Source organism: Carettochelys insculpta, chromosome 6 (assembly GCF_033958435.1).
Source record: "Carettochelys insculpta isolate YL-2023 chromosome 6, ASM3395843v1, whole genome shotgun sequence".
Classification (NCBI taxonomy): Eukaryota; Metazoa; Chordata; order Testudines; family Carettochelyidae; genus Carettochelys; species Carettochelys insculpta.
This window is the reverse complement of record NC_134142.1, coordinates 109,420,611-109,444,784: the sequence shown is the minus strand read 5'-3', so window position 1 is coordinate 109,444,784 and position 24,174 is coordinate 109,420,611. Positions and strand designations below refer to the sequence as shown.

Sequence of the window (24,174 nt, the reverse complement as noted above, 5' to 3'; positions counted from 1 at the left end):
ATGGCCAGGTTTCAGAGGATCTGAGCCACTGGGGGTCTGAGCTTTTATGCAAACTTCTCTCTCAGATGTGAAGGTATGCAGCTGACAGTGCTAATTACAGGCTTTTTGAAAGAAGAACTTCCTATCCTACTATCTCAAGATGGGTTCTATTGCTTCCAGGTTTACTGATTCCTCTTAGTTTTGCATATAGATATGGCAGAATTAATTCATGAGGGTCTTTTTTAAATGACCATTCAGTTATAGCTTGCTTTGGCTATTCATTTCATTGAAGGCTGATTCACTTCCCCTTCTCCTGCCCCCTCACAATCTTATCTCTAGGCTCTGGAGCAGGCAATCATAGAGAAGCAGATATCTAACTGAGCTGAATTGAAAGCAGAGTCCAGTCCAGGGTTTGGAGCTCTGCTGCCTTCATCCAGAACTCGATTGGTCCACACCAAGAAGTGTCCCTGGAGAGACTGAAGGAAGCCAGATAGCATCTTTTACAATATAATTAAACATGATCAAGAAGAAATTGACTTGCTCTGAAAACCATCATCCAACTTAGGATCTAATGCAGCCTATGGCAGATTTCCAGAGCTGCAGCACACACTGACTGCATTGCTAGGGAAGTGTCTAATTAGATGGCATAACAGAGTTCCCTTTTAATTCCATTTTCCACACAGACAGCAGTTTTCTCTTGTCAGCGGTGGAAACATATGGCATGATTACAGGTAGACGAGGGTGTGGTAAATGTATTGTATGAAAGATCACTTTTCTGTCTTTGGTTAATGACACTTTAGATTCTTGTCTCTAAGGCTACGTCTACACAGGAGCGCTATTCCAAAATAAGATATTTAAATAGCTATTTTGAGATGTTATTTTGGAATAACACATCCACACACAAAATCCATTTCAAAATAGCATTTCTGGGTCCATAGTGCTATTTTGAGAGCGTGCCATTGGAGCCCATTATAGCAATTTTGAAATAGGTGTTATTCCCCATGAAATGATGTTTACTGGAATTTATAATGCACCCACTATTTTGATTTCATTTTGAAATAGTGTGTGCATTATTTAGATGCTGCCAGAGTTGTTTCAAAACAATCTTACCATGTAGACACAGCCTAATAGCTTGAGATTTTTCCCCATAGCATGATACTTATTTACCTTCAGGCCCTTCCTTTCAAACAAGAGACATGAAGCATTTGCAAGCCAATAAAGCAGAAGTACAGTCTTATTAAAACACAGACGAATGCACTGATAACATACACAGTTGTATCAAGCTGATCCAACAATATTAGAAAGAGGAAGAGCAGAGTGAGGTGATAACTTGACCTGAAGAAGAGGTCCACGTATGTGCAAATGCTTCTCTCATTAGCAAAATATGGTCCATTTAAAGATATTCCTTCGCCCTCCTTGTCTCTCTATGAACAAAATGGTTGCTTTCGTTCCCTAAGGCTTCGATGGGAGTAGTCTTGGGCTCATTCCGAAAGGCACGTGCTTTTGAGGGTGGAGGGGACCCGCAGCAGTCTAGGAGATTTAGACACTTGATTTCCCCTCAGATTAATAGGTTGTTTTAACCTGTTAGGCTTTGTTTTGTTTTGAAATGAGCAGTAATCCTTTGGCCCAAGGACTGCACAGTAGAAATGTACTCTAAGTTGTTCTGGCATGTCAGTGTGTGTGTGGGGGGCGGTTGGGGGGAGGGGTAAGGGAGGCTATATGTAAGACTCCATTGGGTTCAGAGTGAGTCCTCTGTGTTCTTCTTGTCATGATGACATCAGTTATAGTTAGGATGGCTTTGGAGCCTTGTGGTTTGTCATAACAGAGGAAGGCAGAAAGTGTAACCATGCCCATGCTTCAACTTCTGAATCATGTTGTAGAAACAAGATTGAAATTGCATAATATGGTCCACGGGTGTATGACAATGGTGCCTTTTTTGAAATGGCTCGATAGAGAATGGAAAACAGCCTGAAATCTGATCAGGTTGCAGGCTTCTGTATGCCTCCGTTAGAGAGAGTTTGGTTTAAATTGGTTTAGTTGTAGTTGTAAAGGAATCATCACAGGATTTTCAGGGAGGATGTGTTTTTGTCAGTCTCCCTGAGATTTCACAGAACATGGCAGACATCTACAGGGTAATAAGAAGGTTTGGCATGATCAGACACCAATAGCTGTCAGTATGTATATCTGAAATATTGTACATTATTTACCTGTGTATTTCACTGTGCAGTCACTTAATGTTCGGTTTTTTAAAACAGCTGAAACCAAAACCCAGATCTGGGTCCCCCTGAAGTTTGGTGTTTGCATCCAGCTCTGAATTCAGTCGCTAGAGTTTCTCTCTAGCGAATGTGATCACAGGTAGGAAGTGTCATTGCTGGAATAGGAGACTGAATCTCCGTTGCTGCCTCTGAATCATTGAGTCAAGGCAAGTCATGTGACCTATGTGCCTAAAGTCATCTTTCTGAAATACTTCTCTCCCTCTGTGTTAAGACTGGTGTACTATTTTGTGAAGAGACTTGACTCTGCAATGGAAGGGTTTATTGTTTAAAAGTAACCACAATTACATAAACCTAGTTAAATAAATTGCTCATTTAAAATACTTTCAAATGACATTTTAAAGCAGTTTCTAGCAATACTGATCACTGTTTCACTGTGTGTGTAGCTCTAATAAAGTGATGGGTTTTAATTATATTGATACTTTGCAGAAAAACAAGTTTTCAAAGCAGGTATGAGAACTGGGAAGTGCAATTCTTATTTGAATGCATGGAAAAATAGGGGATTTCCATAGGAATTGTCATACTGATTCAGATTCAAGTTCACTCAAGTCCAAGTCCTACAAGAGTAACCAGCAGCTGAGATGTCAGAGAGAGGGGTAAGAGTTTGTTGCAACAGATGAATGAGATAATCTCCCCCTCTTCTTTATTTTACTACAGTTTTCTTTTGACACTGTTTTCCAAACAACTGAAATATTGTGGACTTTGTGAGTACAGCTTCCCACTAAAAGGGCTGACCTGTCCTTCCGGTAGTCATCCGGACAGACCCTCCTGGTGCTCACATAGCAGCCCACAGCCCTGGAATGTAGTTTTAATGCAAGTCCCCTCTCCCCTGCCCTGTTCTAAAATCAAGCCATTTTTTGGCCAAATTTAGCCCAGATTTCTGTTTGTGAATAGCCTTGATTTTTTTCACAAATATTCATTCTGTCTGTTCCCTCACCCCATGGTGTCTGCAGACTCTCCATCCTACAGGTTCTTGCAAGTTATTCAGTGCAAATAACAGCATTCACAGTGTGCCACATGTGTGGCCATTGGTCTCCTGTAAACTTCCTTTATTGTTTCTGCTCCCTGATAGGATGACTCTGAAAAGAGTTTTCCAGATGGCTATGCAGATACTTATGTGAATGCACATCTGCACACATACTCGCATTTGCATATGTGTTCAGTTGCACAAATATTTTTCCTGTCCACAGATGTTCTAAAATATCTGTGCAAAGGCAGACTTGTTCATAAAAAGCAGATGGAAGCTGCCCACACACCCTGTTAAGAAAATTTGCTTCTGTTCTCGCAAATGTTTGCAAATATTCAGCTCTACTCTTGAATATGAATGAATAGTTGTGTAGCACAGTCTCTTCACCAACCAATCAACATCCTGATTTCTTCATTCATTAAGAGGGTTCTTTAAGTGTAATTTCCTGATGATTCTCAAGGTTCTGCATGACTCATAGTGGACTACTGAAGACAGACTCCCTATTATAGCTAAAGGACCCTTAAATCATGGTGGGGTGAACAATTAGGGATTGTCTGAGGGGAGGGTGCTGAGGCTATGGGAGTGATGGGAGCAGTCCACGTGAGTCTGGGACATAACCTTGTGAATTTGTTCAATCTCATTCCAAACCTGTCAGAGTGATACACTACTGGGAGAACATAAACTTGAGGTAGGATATAGCTTATCTTGATAAACAACTCAACTTTTTTGGCATAAAAGACCTTTCCTTCATGGGGGTGTCCATAACTGTGTCTTAATGGACATCAGTGGTTTGCTGACATTTCCTGTCCACTACAACTTTCTGGGAGCATTGCCAGATTGCTTTACCCAGGGATATTTATAGGCCTGTCCAGCTCTGTGAGTATGTGTGTGTAAACCTGGGAGTGGCCAGCCCTCTGCAAGTGTTGCTATTATTTAAAATTTCAAACTTCTCAACTGAGGGCGACTTCCTTTTTTTTTTTTTTTTTTTTTTTAAAACAGTATCTCTGGTGGTGGGTGGAGGAGAATTTTAACGTAGCTGCTGTGAGAACAAGAGCAGAGATTTAGTCACTGTTTTGGGGATGGTTTTTGCGGGGGGTTGTTTTGATGTTTTTGGCCTGGATGTCCATAACACTCAGCATGGCGTAAGGATTAAGATCATGTCTCAGTAGCGAGTTGTGTTTGAAATCATTTATGTAGTTTTCATTATGCAAATTGTGTACGTTATTTCAAAATTCTTTATTCCGAACTTGGTGCCATTCAAATAGCACTGAAGTTTGGTATAAGTGGCTATTCCAAAAGTTCTGTTACTCCTCATACAATGAAGGGTAGTGGAACCGAAATACCTCACTCAAAACAGCAGCGCTATTTTAAGCGCAAGGATACGCCACAGTGATGCTATTTCAGGATGCATTTTATCCTGAAATAGGAAGCCCCATGTAGGCATAACCTAAGAGAGCTACTCAGACAAGGAGACTGTATAACAGAGAGCAGTCTTGGAGCTTAAAAGGGCCTAAGGAAGTAATAGGCAAGTGTGAAGAACATGTGTATTCTCACAGTGCACCCAAAAAAAAAACATGCTTCAGCGATCCCATCAGTGTCTGAGAACAAATAGTGCTTAGTCATGTAATATGTGCTACTCTTTATTTAGCAGCTTTCCCCAGAAGCTTTCAAATTCCTGTACAAACATATTTTAAGCCGCCAAACTCCCTTGTGATGCAGGTAAGACATATTTATCTCCATTGACACATGGCTAGACTGCGGCACAAGCATTTATCTATGTCTCCCAAGCAAGTCTGTGGTAGAGTCAACAATGTAGCTAGCAGTGTTCCCTGTAAGCTGAGTGCTTGACTGGCCACCAGGAAAGAGTTGAGATGTGCCCAGCCAATTAGCAGAGTGTGTTTCTACCAGTGGTACACATCTGCACACGCTTTGGTACATATAACAGAATTTATTATGCACATGGATGGAAAAAGTTAGTAGAGGGAACACTGGTAGCTCGGACTCAACGCGTCTGTCCTTTGAGCTTAAAGCCCTATGCATTTCCTCTGTTTTCCTCTCCGGGTGCCACTCAGCTGAAACACTGTGTGCATTGTTGAAGGTTGGCGCTCTGCTGCTCATCCTGCCTCAGTGTCTTGATCTGGGGCAGTGGCTGGATTTTCTTGGGTTGAATAGTGGACTATGCAGCAGTTACCATGTCCTATTCCTTTCTGGCTGTATTGTCTTGGGTTTTTTGTGGTCAAGTCTACCTCTATAGTCACCTCTAGCACACTACATGGTAACAATCTTTGTGCAAGATATACTTTGAGGAATCATTTGAAAACTCAGATTGATCTTTATTGTCCTGACAAAATATATAAATGGCGTTTAATTGCAGGGTGCTGCTTAGGCTCTGTCCACACTGCACTTTGGTCTGTAAAGCCTTTGTGAGTCAGGGTGCTTGTGTATGTTGGGTGTGTGACAGAGGTGAAATCTCAACCAATGCAAGTTTTATTGATGAAAAGTGTGTTGTGAACAGATGATTTCTCACCAACAAGGCCACTTTTCCTCTAGGGGGGTAGTTTAATTTTGTGAACAGGAGCTCGATCTCCTGGCCCCTCTCCCCCCGCCCCCCCCCCCAAAAAAATGGCTCCACTGTTTATGTTACTGTGGCGTGGCTGCAGTGGCACAGCTGTGCTACAGTAAGTTGTGCAGTACAGCATTCCCTGTAAACTGAGTGCTTGAGTGGCCACCCAGGAGAGACTGGAATGCTGCCCCAATGATTAGCAGAGCGCCCACAGCTGGCAGCATTTGTTTCTAGGGCACATCCGTACGTGCCATTGTGCATATAACAAAATGTATTCCATCCAGATATGGAAAAAATTAAAGGAAACACTGGTGCAGTATTGATGTAGCCTGAAAACTGTTCCAAATCTGGGGAGTGACAGTGCTGGTTCCCCCTGAGACAGAGGTCAAGTGTAACCAAGATCAATGGCCATTTCCAGCCAAAGGGCGTGAACAGACAGTCTGCCTTTTAGCAAAAAACCACATGGTCTTCCCATCCACACAGCCTACCTGTCACCATGATCTCAGGTGGAAATGCCTCTTGAAAGGACTACATGACAGAAGAGGCAGTCATTCCCTGTGTCCCTCCTCCTTCTGCTGTCCATGGATTCACTGCACAAGAAGGAACAAAGGAAGCAGCCATTACACAGAAGCAGGAGTTCTAGCCAGTAAGACTGAGATGTGATGAGAAATATTGCTTTGAGTTTTAACATAACGTTTATTTTCCTTGTAACCATTTCTGGTTTTTATGCCTTACTTGTATTCACTTAAAAGCCTGTCTTGTTTAAACCAGAGTGTTAACAAGGTTTGTGCATATAATTTCTGTTAATAAAACTAGAGATTTTACATGAGTTTGTATGGTCTGGAAGAGGGTTGAGCAGTTCAAAATGTGTGTTTCTGGGCAAAGTCTGGGAGTGGGAGTGCACTAGGGCTTCCTTGCAGTGTAATTCAGGCTTGTAAAAGCCTAAGTGTGGCTGGCAGGTTACAAGTGCACACAAATACAACTGGGAGTGACTTAAATGCTTTAGGCTATTTATGAATGGCCCAGAAGAGGAGGCAACAACAGCAGAGCAATGTAAAGTGCACTTCAGGTTAGAAGTCAGGATTGATACAACTGTTCATTAGTTTAAATCAGTGGTTGCAACCTTTTTATCATTTGTGGACCTTGTTTAAATTTTTTTACATGTTGAATAGTAGCTGAGAGGTAGCCGTGTTAGTCTGTATACTAACAAAACGAAACAGTAGTCATCTAGCACTTTAAATGCTGACAAAATAATTTATTAGGTGACGAGCTTTCATGGGGCAGATCCTCTTCTCCAGATCAGTGGAAGTGGGTCTTCCCCATGAAAGCTCATCACCTAATATTAAGTTGTTAGTCTTTAAAGTGCTCCATGACTGCTTTTTTGTTGGGTTTTTTTTTTTTTTATACCAAAGTGGACCCCTTTGGAAATATGACCTATGGGTCACAGACTCCTAACATTAGAGGTTTTGGTCTGAATACTGGCTGAAGAGAATCTTACTATAAATTTTTCCCATGCGTATTTGACACAGCCTGAGAGAGGGTGCAAACTGTGGGTTTCTTGTAAAAATAGTAATAATGGCATTTCTAGAAAACACAGTGCCTTTTCTGGGATCTGAATCTTTTTCATAATCCCCTTTTGTCAACCCTTAAACATAGTCTGCAGACACCCCCCGTGGCTGAAAAACACTAGGGTCTAGATGTACCCTTGGCATGTTGCATAATAGTAATGGGCTAGTTCCTCACCTGTTATAAATTAGCATATCTTCACAGACTTCAAATCTGTGATGTCTGGCCAGAGCATTTAGACTAGTACAAAATAATTTCAGGTGCGTATTCTTTCACATTCCATTTCACAACCTACATATAGTATTTAGTGTGCTATTTATTCCCCCCTTTGGGGTTTTGGCCAATATCACTAGTGCTTTGTTTTGTTTTTGTTTTGTTTGTCAAATTCTGAAAACAAAGACATGTTTCGGTGTCAATGTGAGCCATGTCAATGCTCTATCTTGGTTGTGGCCTAAGATCCTTTCTATTCATTCTTTACTGGGAAACTTCTTAGTTCTGCTTGTGGTATAATTACAGTTTTGCCTATTTCAGAGTAGGGATGTAAAATCCTGTTTAATTAGTTAACCACTTAAATGTTAAGTTTAAAGAGTTAAGTGACTAAAAACGGGGGTGGCATGGTCTTGTGTGCTACTCCAGCCCAGCAGGGATGGAGCAGCCCTCTCCCTCCCCCTGCCATGGACCCGACCTGCTCCAGCCAATTAAAAGCACCCGTGACGTGCCCCAGGCCACCATGGATGAGGGTGGCTCTGACAGGGCTGGAACACCAGCCCCTATCCACAGCCAGCCTCCTGGGGTTGGAACAGCCCCCTCGTTACGGCAGGTTAGAGGGCGGGGGCAGCTCCAGCCCCAACCAGTTAACCATAACAAGTAAGCCTCATCCATTTACACCATTAACATCCCTATTTCCAGAGATCTAGTTTCTGCCATCTTTGTATTGTATTTAACTATACAAAGGTTGTACTCTTCTTTTTCGAGATCTTTAAATCATAACTATTCTCTGTATTTGGTTTCCTGGTAAATTGCATTTCTCTTTCAATGTGGTTCAGCATGGATATGATACTTTTCTCATAGGGTACACTCAAACAATCTACCCAGTGTTGGAAATAGATCTATCATTCATGTAACAGTCTTGGGGTTCATTTAAGTAACACACCAATGAATGAGAGTGTGAGGGGGGAAAAGACCCATCAGAGGAGTTCTGTAGTGGAGAATCTACAGTAGCCTAGCTGCCCAGGGTCATCCACAATAACCCATGCAGTTTTGCAAGCCGTTTGTGTCTCAGCTGGCTTGATCCTTTACAGTAGGTGTCCCATAAAGGTGTCCCATGGATGAAGGACCTTTGGGGAAGGCAAGCCCCCAGCCCATGCCCCTTCCTTCATAAGACTCCAGCCCTTCAGCCACCTTACCCCCATTCCTGTGGAGCCAAGCACTGCCTAATTCCAGCCTGATCCTTCCTGGTCACCTGGAGGGCTGAGGCTGCCATGCTGCACACACAGGTCTCCTGGGCATCCGGGTAACGTAAGCAGTTTGGGGAAGGCAATGCCTTCCCTTGCCTACGTTATATGCCACCCACGTTGCAGAGCTATGTGTCTCACTGGAATTGAATGAGCAACTTTCATCTTCACAGCATAAGGACCAAGCCTGTCTGAGGAGCAGAATGGGGATGTTTCCTGAGGGAGGGGGCTTGCAGACATCTGTCTCTGATGCACCCACTCCTCCCCAGCAATCTACTTTGGATTTCATGGAACAGGCCAAAGAATACAGTTGTTTTCTTTTTAATAATTGGATTACATCTGATTTGAGGTCACCTCACCAGACAGCTCTTATCTCTTTGGTCCCCACTGAAGCAGCTGACAGTTAAGTAGCCAGTTATTATCCAGACTAGCTTTTGGTTTGGCTCCTCCTTCCTGGTCTCTGAATACTTGCCTGGGTATACATCAGACACTTGTCAGCCTTTTGAAACAATAGGTGGGGAGAGAAAATGGTACAAGCAGCTCACTAGTTAAGAGATGACTGACTTGTTTGTCACTTGCAAATGAGACATCCTGCTGCTAAATCAAGACATGGAGGGATGCAGAGGTGCCAGCAAAATTTTACAATACCGTATTTTTAGAAACAGTCTTCGGTTTCCTGTAGATGAGATCAGCCCTTGCTTGCTTTCTCTCTCTCTCGCAGTGCCTCAGATGAACTCCTCTTACATAGGGTACAGCCACACAGCAAAGTTACTTCAATATAGCAGCTGTTATTTTGAAATAACTTTGTGAGCATCTACACCACTCACACTATTTCAAAATAAATTTGAAATAGTAGGTGCGTTACTTCAAATTTCATAAACCTCATTGCAGGAGTAATAATGCCTATATCGAAATAGTGGTGTTCCCCAGGGGTCAGTCCTGGGACCGATCCTGTTCAACTTGTTCATCAGTGATCTAGCAAATGAGGTAAGCAGTGAGGTGGCAAAGTTTGCAGATGACACCAAGTTGTTCAGGACAGTCAAAACCAAAAGGGATTGTGAAGAACTACAAAAAGGTCTCAGCAAACTGAGTGATTGGGCAGCAAAATGGCAAATGAAATTTAATGTGGGTAAGTGTAAGGTAATGCACATTGGAAAAAATAACCCAAATTACACGTACAACATGATGGGGTCAAATTTAGCTATGACAGATCAGGAAAGGGATCTTGGAGTTATAGTGGATAGTTCTCTGAAGACATCCACACAGTGTGCAGCAGCAGTTAGTAAAGCAAATAGGATGTTAGGAATTATTAAAAAAGGGATAGATAATAAGACAAAAGATATCCTACTTCCCCTATATAAATCTATGGTACGCCCACATCTTGAGTACTGCGTGCAGATGTGGTCTCCTCACCTCAAAAAAGATATATTGGCATTAGAAAAGGTTCAGAAAAGGGTGACTAAGATGATTAGGGGTTTGGAACGGGTCCCATATGGGGAGAGGCTAGAGAGACTGGGACTTTTCAGTCTGGAAAAGAGGCGATTGAGGGGCGATATGATAGAGGTATATAAAATCATGAATGGTGTGCAGAAAGTGAATATAGAAAAATTATTTATCTTTTCCCATAATACAAGAACTAGGGGACACCAAATGAAATTGATGGGTAGTAGGTTCAAAACTAATAAAAGGAAATTTTTCTTCACACAGCGCACAGTTAACCTGTGGAACTCCTTGCCGGAGGAGGCTGTGAAGGCCAGGACTCTATTAGGGTTTAAAAAAAGAGCTCGATAAATTTTTGCAGGTTAGGTCCATAAATGGCTATTAGCCAGGAGTAAAGTATGGTGCCCTAGCCTTCAGTACAAGGGCAGGAGATGGATGGCAGGAGATAAATCACTTGATCATTGTCTTCTGTTCTCCTTCTCTGGGGCACCTGGCATTGGCCACTGTCGGCAGACGGGATACGGGGCTGGATGGACCTTTGGTCTGACCCAGTATGGCCATTCTTATGTTCTTAGGTACTGTTAAGACACAGAATAGCACTATTTTGAAATAAGCCATAATGGCGTCTGATGGCTCTACTTAGACATAGGCACTGTGTGTCTGGATATGCTACTTTGAAAGAGCTAGGTGCACTCTTCACAGCATCTACACTAGCAAGTTCTTTCTAAAGATTTTTTGAAAGAAGGGCTCTTCCGAAAGATCCCATGGAGCGACTACACACAAAAAGTGTTCTTTCAAAAGTAAATCAAAAGAATGTGACACTCCTTTGGAAATCACTCTTCCTTTCCCATTTTGAGGAAGAACTCCTCAGGCCCTTTTTTGTTGCAAAAGAGCAGTCCTCATGGGACCTGATTTTTTTCAATCTTTGGCCCGTTCTTTTGAAAGAGGAGGAACTGTGTGGATGCACTGTATCAAAAGAGCAGATCGCTCTTTTGATCCGCTTTTTTGTGTGTGGATGCATTCTTTTGAAAGAAGGTCTTTCAGAACAGATCTTCCAGAAGGGCTTCTTTCGAAAGATCTTTGTAGTGTAGCCGTAGCCTTTGTATGTAGGTGTGTTTATTTTGAAATAACACATCTCAGAATAGCTATTCTGGAATGGGTTGTTTTGAAATAACACTGATATGTAGACATAGCTATTAAGGCCTTGTCCATACCTCAGGAACAATATAGTAAATGCTCAATTTAATGGACCCTGATATAACAGACTTCAGAAATAAAGGACGCGGTCTGCCATCTCCCCTCCCTCCCCCAGGTCAGAATTCAGCTCCTCTCCTGGTAATTGGGAGAGGGAGACAGAGGTGTGAGGGGAAGAATGGGAGGGTAGGGGAAGGAAAGGAAGGCGGAGGACAGGAGTGAGTGATGGGGCTGGAAAGGTCAGTGCATCATCATACAATGTAACCATTCAGATATAACGGACTTTTGGCATTAACAAGCACCCCTTCCCCCCATTAGTCTGCTAAATCGAGGGGTTATTATACTGCATAGACCCATAGAGTAGACACACTTACATTAGCAGAAGGAAAGTTTCCATTGCTGTCAAAAGAGCACCTTTCCAACTGCCAGTAAGCTAAGTCAATAGAATTCATGTTCACCAGCTGATGGTTATGTCGCCCCCAAGCAATGTGAAGAAGTTGTCCTACATTTTAATTGTAGACCAGGCCAAAGACAGGAAACAAAGTGTGTGTATAAATGTTTCTTTCTTAGAACGGAGAGAGTTAAAATAGCGGTGTACCCTGGGCAAAGTTCCTGGTAAGTTGTGCAGCTGCCTATTAAGCCAGGCTTAGGGCTGCAACAGGGAGAACTGCTTCTCCAAAGCCCTGAAGCAGTCACGGTTAGAGGGCCACAGCTGGGGCAGCTCTGTGCTGGGGCCAGTAGGTAAGTGGCCAGTGCAACTCATCCAGTTTCTAGGCAGGGAACCATGGGGCACCGGGGAGCTGGATGCTGGCCCCGAGGAGGACGACCTGCTAACTACTTCCAGAGCATAGTGCTGTGCCCCAGGACAGGCAGGCACCAGGCAACCTGCGTTAGTGCAGCTGCCCAGGTAAGCCCAGCCCCCACCCCACATGATCCCCTTGCATAACACAAGAGCTAGGGGTCACCCAAATGAAATGAACAGGCAGCAAGTTTAAAACAAACAAAAGGAAGAATGTCTTCACATAGTGTACAGTCAACCTGTGGAACTCCCTGCCAAAGGATGTGGTGAAGGCCAAGAGTATAACAGAGTTCAAGAGAGAATTAGATGGATTCATGGAGGTTAGGTCCATCAATGGCTATTTGCCAGGATGGGCAGGGATGGTGTCTCTGCCTCTGCTTGCCAGAATCTGGTGATGAATGGAATGGACCACTTACAGGTTACCTGTACTGCTCATTCTCTCTGCGGCAGACATCTGGCATTGGCTGCTGTCATGAGACAGGATCCTGGGCTAGAGGGTCCTGTGGTCTGACCCAGTCTGGTCATTCTTTTGTTGTTTGCAAGGGCTGTGTTCCATCTTTGTCGTGGGGGCTGTAGAAAGATGAATATGCTGAGGATTGCCAGGAGCTAATGACTCCCTTTAGATAAGCATCGAGTGTTTCTGTGCCAGAACACTTTCAAGCTGCCTCCCCTCCCCCATCACGTGCATGAGCACATGATTGTGTAGTCATCATCCCAGGTTATCACAACCTGTCCCTGCCAAGGGCAGCCATGTCACTGAACTCTGAATGTCCTGACCTCCAGGACTGTGAACCCTGGAGTGCATGAGATTTCATGCTGGCGGGCACCGGTGGCTCGTGAAAGGGCTGATAACACATGTTCATTTTCTCTGAAACCTGTTAACCCTAAATGTTTCTAAAGGACTGCTGCTAGCAGGGTTCTAGCATGGCTTACCTAACCAGTGGGGATGGGGACATGTGCTTCGAGAAACATGGTTTCCTACTGTGGCTATAAACCTACTTTGAGCCTAGCTTGTAGCGTCAAACAGTAAACCCTTCAACTTCAACACAGTCCTTCCAGTGCAAGCATCATGGCAGCTCCACTGCTTCTAGAGAAATGGAGGGTTGGCATTGGGAGGAAACAGAAAATCCTGAGCAGCACAGAAGCATCTCATCTTGCATCTGCAGCTCTGTGCCTGTCCTTGAGACTTGTTCAGCCCAGGCTACTCCCATAGACTTCAATTGTTGAGCACCCAAAATCATTAGCTGCTCTTAATTTATGAAACAGGCCAAAGATCCAAGTTTAGGCTATTGTCTTTTCTTTCCTTCCTCATCTCCCTTTCACCTTCCCATGACCATACCTCTGTGCATCCCTCAGAAAGTGAAGTGGAAATCATTGTGACCAATTAGCTTTAGTCGTCTGGGAAGTTTTGGAGCTAAAGGGTTGGGAAATGGGAGAGGGTTACAAGAAGAGCTGTTACAATGCCTTACATGAGGAACTTAAGGAGCTCAGTGTGCAGAGATTTTTGGTGAGAAGGGCGAGATGACTCAATCAGTCTAGCAGTATCCACAGAGAAGCAAGAGATATGATATTAAAGGACTGTTAAATCCAGAAGGCAAAAGCATTAAAAGGTCTGCCAGCATCTGGAAGTTGGACCTAGAATTCATCGTGCTGGAAATAAGATGAAAATTTCTGAACTATGCAGGTAACTAAACACTGAAACAGAGGACCAAACAATTGGGTGACGGACAAGTTACCACAACTGGATCCAATGTCTCCAAGTATCTTTATAAAATATGTGCTACAACTCAATCACCAGCAGTTAGATGGAAATCTATAACTGGTGCTAGGCAGAAAGATAGGCTAGATTGTCCTCATCGCTTCTTGCTTGAAAAAAATCTGTAGGAAAAAGTGTCATCTCCTGTACACTGGCATTCAGCATGGTTACAGGCAAACTGTAGTTAAAATTGGGACTATTCTGAACCACGGTAAGATGACTCTTACCAAATCTCAACTGTGACCCTGTTAGTTCAGCTGAAATAAAGCAGAGTTGGGGCACATTTTTTGTGTCAGACACTGCCTTGTCCTAGCCCTGCTTTCATGATGTAAAGGGGAGGGAGGCAGCTGGCACAGCAATGGAGAGTGGAGTATTGTAATGTAGACTGGATTTCTCCCTGAATTTATGAAAGGGAAAGTGGAGGGAAAGAAACTTTGAGAATTGTTTGGCCCATAAGCCACATCTGCACTACAAAGAACTTTTGAAAGCTGATCTTCTGGAAGCGCTCTTCCAGAAGATCTTCTTTTGAAAGAGTGCATCCACACACAAAAAAGTGGATTGAAAGACAGTGTCCACACAGCCCCTGCTCTTTCAAAAGAATGGGACAGGGATCAAAAAATCCATCACCATGAGGACCCCTCTTTCGAGGAAAAAGGCCCCTGGAGCACCTACACACACTTTTTTTTCCCGAAAGCCGCTTTGGAAGAAGGCACTCTTCCTCATTTGGGAGAGGAAGGTGGCCTCCAGGAGAAGTGCTGTGTTCTTTCAAAAGGAATTTGAAAGAGTGCATTTTGTGTGTACACACACAGCTTGCTCTCTGGGAAGAGGGCTGGATTTTCCAAAAGGACTTGCTCATGCAGATGTGGCCATAGTAGGGAGAGCACAAGGTTATTTAATAATAAAAATAATTGTACTTTTAAAAACCTAAATACAACAACAAATCATTCTGTGAACTCTTGTAATTCAGTTCAGTCATTTCCACAACTGATTTGCAAACATTTGTCCATATGACCTGGAGTCACTGCGTGCTGCTATTACAAATAACCTTTACAAACTATGTTCAACTGACTATAGAGGCATTTGGATCTGAGAGAAAACAAAACACCACCTTTGTACAACTCCTAATTTCCATTAACATTTTAATTTGTATGACGGTGGTGTCTAGAGGCCTTAGCTGAGATCAGGTCCCCGTAATGCTAGGTTGTGTGAATACCCAGTGAGAGACAGTCCCTGCCGGAAGAGCTTGCCACCCAAGCAGAAAAGAGAAAAGATCGGAGGGAAAACACGTGCACAAAAAGGTGAAGTTTGTGTCCATGGATAAGTCACATTCCTGTAAGTTCTAATAACCAAGGAAGCTTAATACAAATAAACAGTCCTGGTGAACCTGCAACTTTCAGGTATGATCTTTTCTGAAACATCTGTTCTGTAGCTCCACTCATTTCCAAGTGCCATCACAATCCAGGTATATCAGCAAAACTGGCCACCCCTAAAATTTTTTGGGTGTGGAAGTAAGAGAAATGAAGTATCCTACAGTCCCTGCCCCCTCAAATGGTTTACTTCAGCCTTCATTTCCATTTTAGGTATCTGAACTAAGGATTCAGTTTAGCATGTCCAATTAATTATTAAAAACACATTTTGAGGCCTAATTGTAATAGGTCTCATTACAGAGAGATTAAACTCTGTAAATATGCTTTTAGAAATTGGTGCTAATGTAAAATAGCTCTGCTTCTAAGCTGAAATAAAGTGTGTAGTCTGATACCTTGAGGTGTGCTCAGTGTTGGTGTAGTTTGTGGAACAAGGGTTTAGCAAGTGCTTTCATTGAAGGTACCACTGGAAATATTCTAATACAACTGAACTTGTAAACAAGGGCCAGCCAGCTCTGCACGTACCTCCCAGTCATCTGCCACGCTCTCTGGCGTCTGTGGACCAGCATTGCAAAACTTCATTGAAGAACTTCAGTAGTTGGTGTACAGCAGGGGTGAGCAAACTTTTTTTACGGTGGGACTCCACTTTTCATCCCTGCATTCAGCTGAGCTCCTCCAACCTTTCTAATGTAATCCAAACAGATACAAATTTTGGTTATGTTCATATGGGGAAAAAAAACCTTTTGGCACATACAAGAAAGTAAGTCTGCAAAATGTAAAAACTTTATTAATCAGTATATAAATGGGAATACACATAGAGTAAACCCTCGAGAAGCATGACAGAGAGCTACCCGTGTTAGTCTGTATTCTATCAAAACGAAAAAGCAGTCATGTAGCACTTTAAAGACTATGAAAATAATTTATTAGGTGATGCGCTTTCGTGGGACAGACCCACTTCTTCAGATCATAGCCATGTGGTCTGTTCTGGCATGGCTATGATCTGAAGAAGTAGGTCTGTCCCACAAAAAAATCCATCACCTAATAAATTATTTTGTTAGTCTTTAAAGTGCTACGTGACTGCTTTTTTCCCCCCTTGAGAAACATGATTTTGATTTGTGCTTAACTCACATTAATGTGAGTTAAGTGTACATCGAAACTGCATTAACGGACACACCTTCCCCCCATTAGCCTGTTAAATTGAGGGTTTACTGTACTGCGGGCATGTTCAAGTGGGGTGTGTGGGAGGGAAGAGCTTCCTCTTGAGTTGATTAGCCAAGTTGCATTCTGCACCTCTAATCTAAAAGCCATTCATTCAGTATTACAGGAAATGATGTACTGTGGTCTGTAAAGCAGTAAACACCAACCAATACCTGAGGGGTGCAGGGAGAGGAAGGGTGTGAAAGCACTTTTTTGTTCTCCATAATTTTGCCCATTTTTAACTGTGAATTAAGAAGAGCCAGACACAGCTTAGATAGCTCACAATCCCCCACCCCACCCATCCAATTCACAGTGTGTGTCTTTTATTATGTCTCCAGCAGAATGACAAGCACAGTCTTCTCTTGAGTGCGCTCCCCAGGCATTGTTGTAGTACCCAGCAGCTGGCTCATGTTGGCATATGTCTTCTCAGGCCCTGTTAGATTAAAGTTGATATTTGAAGCCTCTCTATGTTCTGTTGGAAAGGTAAAGAGAAACAGGGGGTCTGCAGAAGAGGAAGCTCTTAAGGCCCAGAAATGGGGTGGGGCTATAACCCAGACCTTGAACCTCTGACATGTTGGGATAGTGTCACTTACATCCCTAGATTGAGACTGATGGTCAGAGGGAGCAAGATGATGATGGGAAACGTGTGAGAACAGCTTGCAAGGTGTTAGTCAGCTCCAGTAAATCCGAAACTCCTCCACTTAATGTGTTGCTCCCCTAGGTCCTCTCTGGGACAGTTACCACTGGCAGCTAGCTTTTGTAGGGGATTCTACCAGCACAATGGTGGACTGCATGCCCTCGTGGTGTTGGGTCAGAGTGCAGAGATAGGGATGTCAGAGAAAGCGGTGAGAAAGCAGGCGCAAGGCAGCATGTTTTGTTTTTTTCACTCTGCCAAAATTCCACTAACTCTGAAAGAAAAAGCAAATAGAGAAATTGCTGTCTGGGTGGAAATGTCTAACTCTCCGTTCAGGTTTTATGAGCTGTTGCGGGGCTGTTCTTTTATGTTTTTAAAAGTTATTCCAATGGAAGCCAGGGTTACTATGGTAATCCAGTGAGTGTTCTCCCTCCTGCTTCCTTCCCCTTGGAACCACAAGTGGCCAGACTCCTCAACTAGGTTTAATGTATTTTTGGTGGTTTTTCAGGGAAGTGATGATCCATAGTTCTGTCTTTAACTTTATAATGAAAAAAGTGTTTGGAATTTTCTCTCTCTCATAAGAGAACACTTTAAATACTTCCCTGTCTGTTCCTCAAAACTCTGAGACAACTTGCTCCTGGACTCCTCCCAAATGTGATCTCATTTGCTGGTTTGTAAGGATGGTGAGATGGGTGAAGGCAGGGACAGAGCCAACCAGGAGAGGCACAGAAAGTCAACAATCCAGTGAAAGTGAGCACAGAAATCTTCTTTGGGTGGTTCTTGTGCTAGGGGGTGTCCATAGACTTTTGCTTTAGTAATGGCATTGATTAATTGTGGGCCTCTCTCTCTTCTTTCCAAGTGAATAAACAAATGTGGGTTTTATTATCATTCTAGACAACTAATGAAAAACTCCAGACTGGATTCTGAGTTCCAGTCTTTTTAAAGGAAGCTCCTAGCTGCCTTACATGGAGCGGAATTGGAAGCCTGACTGGCTCCTCCTTTCCCCCTCTTTAATTACTTTTTCCACAACAAGTACTGGGAGTGTCTTGGCCTGCCTAAAACAAGTTACGAGATGGACGGGGGAAAATACTGTATCTAACTCTCTAATAAGCATCGACAGCTCAGCTGAACTGGAAATTGACTTGGACAAAATAGTTAGACACTTACTGGGCTAAATCCGCAAAGGGCCTACTTCCATGCTTCCATAGGCATTATAATTGTTGGCACAGATTGGGTGATTGGGCATGCATGGATGTGGATCCTAACTAGCAATTTGCCTGTGCAATCATGCAGTTTGCAGTCATAACGGTGCTTGCCATTGCACACCTGCCACTCTGATTCTGTGCTATTTGCTGCTCATTCCCACTGACTCCGATCTCATAGAAAACTTTGTCAGCACTCGTGTAATGTATCAAACTTTCTTCTGTTTTAAAAATGTTTGCTCTATGATAAGAATGAGACATGCCACTAAAAACTGGCCAAAACTTTCTGCCTGAAATCGTAAATTCTGCAATTCTTAATCTCTGCTTCTTCCCAGCTCTTTTAAGGGAACATGTGGAGATGAGAATGGCAGAGGCGGCAAGGACAGCTGACCCAATTGGGAATATTAGTACAGGGAGTGGATGAGTACCTTTGTGCTATGCACCCTCCCTTATGTTTTGAATCAAAGGATAAGTGGACAGTTTCATAAGAACCCTTACAGCTGCGATCTTCAAAAGGAGTCTATACCTAACTTTTAACATTGAAGTGAATGATAAAAAGCCTGTTGGTTTCAGTGGGAACTGAATTAGGCCAGTGTGGAATAACTTGGAAAAGTGCAGCTGATGTTTGATAATACAATGACCCCAAGCACTAGACCCTGCCTACCAATGTATAACTACAGTCTCCTAAACTATTACTGAGCAATTTTTTTTATGGCAATGTTATGCAATCTTTATTCAGTCCCTCGCAGTTGTGGCTAATTTGGGGAGCCTATTAAAAAGCAGTTCTCTTTCTAATGGTCATTATCTTGCATTTAAAATCAGAGTGACATTTTAAATGAGTTAGTACAAAGGCTCGGACTTTTTAAATAAAACAGAGTTTGAGTGGGTCCCACCATTCAATTTGAAGTGCCGTGGGCATTTCCGTTTTTAACAGAGCATATTTTTGTACTTCAGGGTCTAGCATCTTCTTTAAACAACTATTCCATGTATTAAAGTACAGTGAGCATGAGTGTGTCAAAGGGGTCAGAAAAGTCCTGCAAGGAAAGGTTTAGCTTGAATACATTCTTCTCAAAAAATCATTCAAGTAATTCCCCCAGTTTTGGTGCATGAACATTTCAATTATATTTCAGTCATAGCTTCCACCTTTTCAAGGGAGCTAGGTTTTATCATTATTATTATTATTATTTTTATTATGTATTACCCCATTAATACCAGAGTGGATTGATTTAAATCAGTCAATTTAAATCAAATTTACTTGACTGATTGTGCTTGGAGCGCACTTAATTTTGGAGTAAGCCCCATTGAACTCCATGGCTCTTCTGTTTTTTGAGAAAATAAGCATAGAATGGGGTTCCCTTGGGAAAGTTTAGTTAAGCTGAAGTAAAATAGAGATCCTACGGCATTACCATTATGCTTTGTGGCTAGGATGTTTCAAAATAAAGGGCAAGTCATATGTAGTATAAGCAAATGACAGTCTGTTGCAACTGGCAACTCCTAGATTTTCTTACTGCAGTTTTCTGTATTATATACCTAAGTGATAGAGCCTAAACCTAGTTAGGTAATCCTTATGGTTTGTTTAATTAGTTAAGCTAAACTTTTTTAGCATATCCAATACAACAAAAAGCTTGGGAATTTACTTGTCGAACCACATTTGTACTAAAAAGCATAGAGAGAGGCTTGAAGGACGATGCATTTCAAAGTAAATTATTTAAGTATCCACTCAGCCATATCCACATCATCTTCTCCCAATAAGCAGTTTTCCTTATGATGTTTCATTCTTGCATGTAGGCTCTGCATCTTCTTGCATTGCTTGCACTGGACACATTTTCCTTTTTTTACCAAGGGAATGCATTTCCTCAAAGTATTCCCACATAGGGTCTCTCTTGTGCCCAGAAGCTATGACAGTTTTTCCTGTGGCAACAGTGTGGGTGAGTATAGGAAGCTGTGTGTGTGCTGAATGTCTTGGCTTTTTCTTTCTAGTCCACTCCATTGTTCTTTTGCCTCTGTCCTTTGCTAAATATTGTCTGTCTTTAAAAGAATATTGTAACTAACTGCTCTGCTGTGCTTGGTCAAGGTCCGTCACCACATAAGTGCCACATGGCATTGGTTGCTGTTGGAAGACAGGATATTGGGCTAGGTTAGACCTTTGGTCTGATCTAGTGTCGCTGGCTGGTCTCGTGTTCCTTGTAGTAGTAGTAGTAGTAGTAGTAGTACACACTTGTGGTGGTACCCATAGAATCACTGCAGTTTTAATGGCTCAAAATGCACTCAGATTAGTTTCCTAAACTTACATTTAGATACACAAATTTAATGGCCTGATTTCTTTTCAGTAATGCTGAGAGCCAAGCAACTAGAATTGAGTTCAGGCTCTCAAATTAAGTCCAGAAAATGTGAGTCAGAGAGAAGATCTTGAGTTGATTTTGTTTGTCCAAACTTACTTTTGTGATCTCCTCAAAAGCCCTAGTTAACAGATCTAGTTAGTCAGGAGATGGTTGCGCTGCCCATCCATGGAGAGTGGCGTCATTGTCCTTGTAAGATTTTCCTCCTTGAAATTCAACTTCTGGACTGTTGTCCCATGTCTTGTCCTCATCAATCAGTAATGACTTATTGTCACTTATCAGAGCTAATTGTAAGGGGGAGGAGGGAAGATTTTTGCATTCCCTGCCCCCCACCAAGTTGTGCTTATGCATGGCTTGAACCTGACTGACAAATGCTAGACGGTAATTATAGCTGATGCGCCTCCAGGGCTGTAGAACTGTGTTCCACCCTCAGAATTCTTACAAATCATTGATGAGGAGGCATGTTTTGATGCTATTACAATTTAGAGCAGAACAATTTTTGAATATGCCAGGAAGTGGCCAAAGCTACTGTCAGCCTAGCATCCTATTTGCTGGAGAGGTGAACTGAGAAATGTTGTGTGTCTAGTGGTTGTGCAATTCTGTAGACACTTCTTCAGTGAATAAACTCTGTTGGTGGGTCCTCAGGTTGCCTTCTGAACAAGATGGTTTTGACGTACATTGAGGCAATGGCCATGTCTGGGAGGAAATGGAATTATTCACCCAAATGTGTTTGGAATGGGCTGGAGGAACATTTGGTGCATGATTTTATTTTCCAAAGTAATTTTAAAAACTAGCTACTAGAGAACTGTCTGTTGAGTTTTAATGAAGTGCCACAAGACAAGGGAATGGGGAGGTAGGTAAATAGAACTCTGGCTATCCCTGCTGGAGATCAGAGATCTTGAAGAAAATAATGTCTGCTCTTTAGTCTGGCTACAGTCAAATCAATACAGAGGAAAACCGGGCGGCGGGGCGGGGGAGAGGGGAAGATTTTTAAAAATGCCTAAGTCACTTAGTTGGTTTTCCAAATGCTATCTTACATGCCTAGAGGGGAGCTTATGGGGGAATTGTGAAGGGTAATACACTTTTTGCCAAGTTTTGTATGGCTCTTCTGACAAGTGCTGTAAATACGCAGGATGCTGCATTTTTGTTGCTACCTTGCATCAGTATGTATGAGTTCAGCATGCGTCTGTGGGGTTGATTGTTGCCAAATCTCTTTCCTGTTGCCAGTGGCTTTTGGGAGTACTTGAAAAGTTGTTGGTTGTATCTGGTCAAATTCTAGATGCTACAAAACTAGATAAATGCAACCATGCCCTGGGTGTAGGATAAGAATGCAAATCTGAAGGAGCAACTGACAAACCTCAAACATTTTTTCTTGTCCCTCCCTGTTACACCTGGTACACAGACAAAGGTGAAGTGTGAAAGCATACCATATCCCAGTATAGCTTGTCTTCACAGTAAGCACACTGTTGAAAAATAACTTTTAATCCTGGTATGTGTAGTTAAAAGTACCTAAAACAGGCCAGAAGGAACTTTTCTGTCCCTCCATGATAGATGAACAATACCATGTGTCTTCAGTTACTACTTCCACCCCCAGTGGGACTCAAATTATGCCCATGTCTAAAAACTACCCTTAGAGCTTCAATTGCAAATTTGTTCTCTTTCTCCTGAAAAATAATTTTTTGTAACAGCAAACGTTCCACTTAAGCAATATTTCATCCTGGAATCCATCACCTTTTACGAATTGTAAAATGGTCCCTGTAGACAGGTTGTAAAGCACTATGGAAATCTTCAGGATGAAAGTTGCCTTATAAAATATAAATGAATGATTATCACAGTTATACCCACAGTAGTGTGCACCAATCTCGTCTGGTCACATGTAGTGAGTGAGTGTTGCATTTTCCATTTTGAACTTACAGAAAGGTAAGGAGCTAAATAATTCAGAGGCTGAAAAAACTTGGTCTCTTTTTACAGAGAGGTATATGACTTTCTGAAGTGGCTCAACAGGATTGTCAGATACCAAAAGCACTGGACGCTGTTCTAATTGAGAGGTTTAGCACTGATGTGGTTGGTTTGTTTTTTTTTTTAAATGGCTAACATCCAGGATAAATCCAAGGGCAGCACTGAGAACAAGTAATCAGAAGCAGGATGCAGCAGCTGCACGGAAAAGGAGTTCGTGAGGCAGAATGCAAAGGAACAGGATCCGGTGGTGTAACAAGACTCCCAAATGTATCTAGAAAAAGCAGGATTGCTGGGGAAACATGCTGTGCAGTACACTCTTCCTTAGTTCTGAATAGGAACGAGAAAGAGAGGCAGCCTCCAGGGGACATGATGCCAGACCCCCCATTGTAACAGATCCTGGCCTATGTGGCTTTGGAGAGCCAGAAGGCATGTTAGTCATTCTATGGCCTTCACCTGGGGAATTATTACATTGCCCATGTGCTGCTAAGGTGGAACTCTCACTCCTTTTCCTTCCAACCTCCGTAAGAAGAGAGAGCAGGACTTGGTCCATGGGTCTTGAAAAGTATTTAGACATAAAAAAAAAAAAAAAGCGTCGTCTTGAGCAACCAAGCATTGCAAGATGAAATGGGATAAGAATTTCTGAGCTACTCCTGTGCCTGGAACAGATGTGTTGCCCTGCCTTCAAACATGGTACTCTGCTCTTCAGACTCTTTCTGGATGTCCAGGCAGTGAAGCCTATTGTAAAGGGAGGGCCTTCATCTGAAACCCCTCATGTGCCTTTCATGGGCTCTGGGGGAAGCTCTAGGTACAAAGTAGCTACAGAATCAGCTGGGCATTTCATAACTGGATGTAGGCAGGGCCACTAGGTGGAGAGTGTATGGTCCAATATACTGAACAAACAACATTCCAAGTGAGCTGATTTTGTGCATTCTGTGTGTTTATAAGCCATATATTGAACAGGTACAATAGAGAGATGTCTGTGTTTTCCAGTGCTTTGCATGTTAGTTAAGGCCCAGGAAGGATTTGTCTTACTGTGAATAGACTGTATTATTGAACACATTTGATATGAGTAATGTTGCTAATTATGGACCCTTCTCTCTGGTTTCTACCCAGCTCGCTGGAGGAATCATTCTGGGTGTGGCGCTCTGGCTCCGTCATGATTCGCAGACCACAAATATTCTGTACTTGCATCTAGGGGACAAGCAGGCCCCTAATACGTTCTATGTAGGTAAGTAGGGCTGGGAAAGAAATAAGTGCCAGGAATGGGATTTGTATTTCTCTTCATTGGTGGTGGTACCTGCATCGGCTACCTTGTCACGCCTTGGTGGAACAGGCCCAGAAATGCAAAGAGAAAGCTTTGTTCATATGCTGGTATCCTACAAACATTATGTATGCGCATATGGAGCATGTGGCAATATATGGAAAAGAAAACATGGCTTAAAATAGCTCATACTAGCAAAATATATGACACGCATGTGCAAATCCTGT

The 24,174-nt window shown here is 42.6% G+C and overlaps 1 protein-coding gene across 1 annotated transcript in view; it reads left to right on the top strand.

Annotated features, from left to right (window-relative positions):
• Nucleotides 1–24,174, top strand: part of CD81 (CD81 molecule) — an 83,701-nt gene that overhangs the window by 8,699 nt on the left and 50,828 nt on the right. Inside the window, exon 2 of the mRNA XM_074997811.1 lies at nucleotides 23,800–23,914. Coding sequence (XP_074853912.1) covers nucleotides 23,800–23,914 — 115 coding nt within the window. The remainder of the gene's footprint in view (nucleotides 1–23,799; nucleotides 23,915–24,174) is intronic.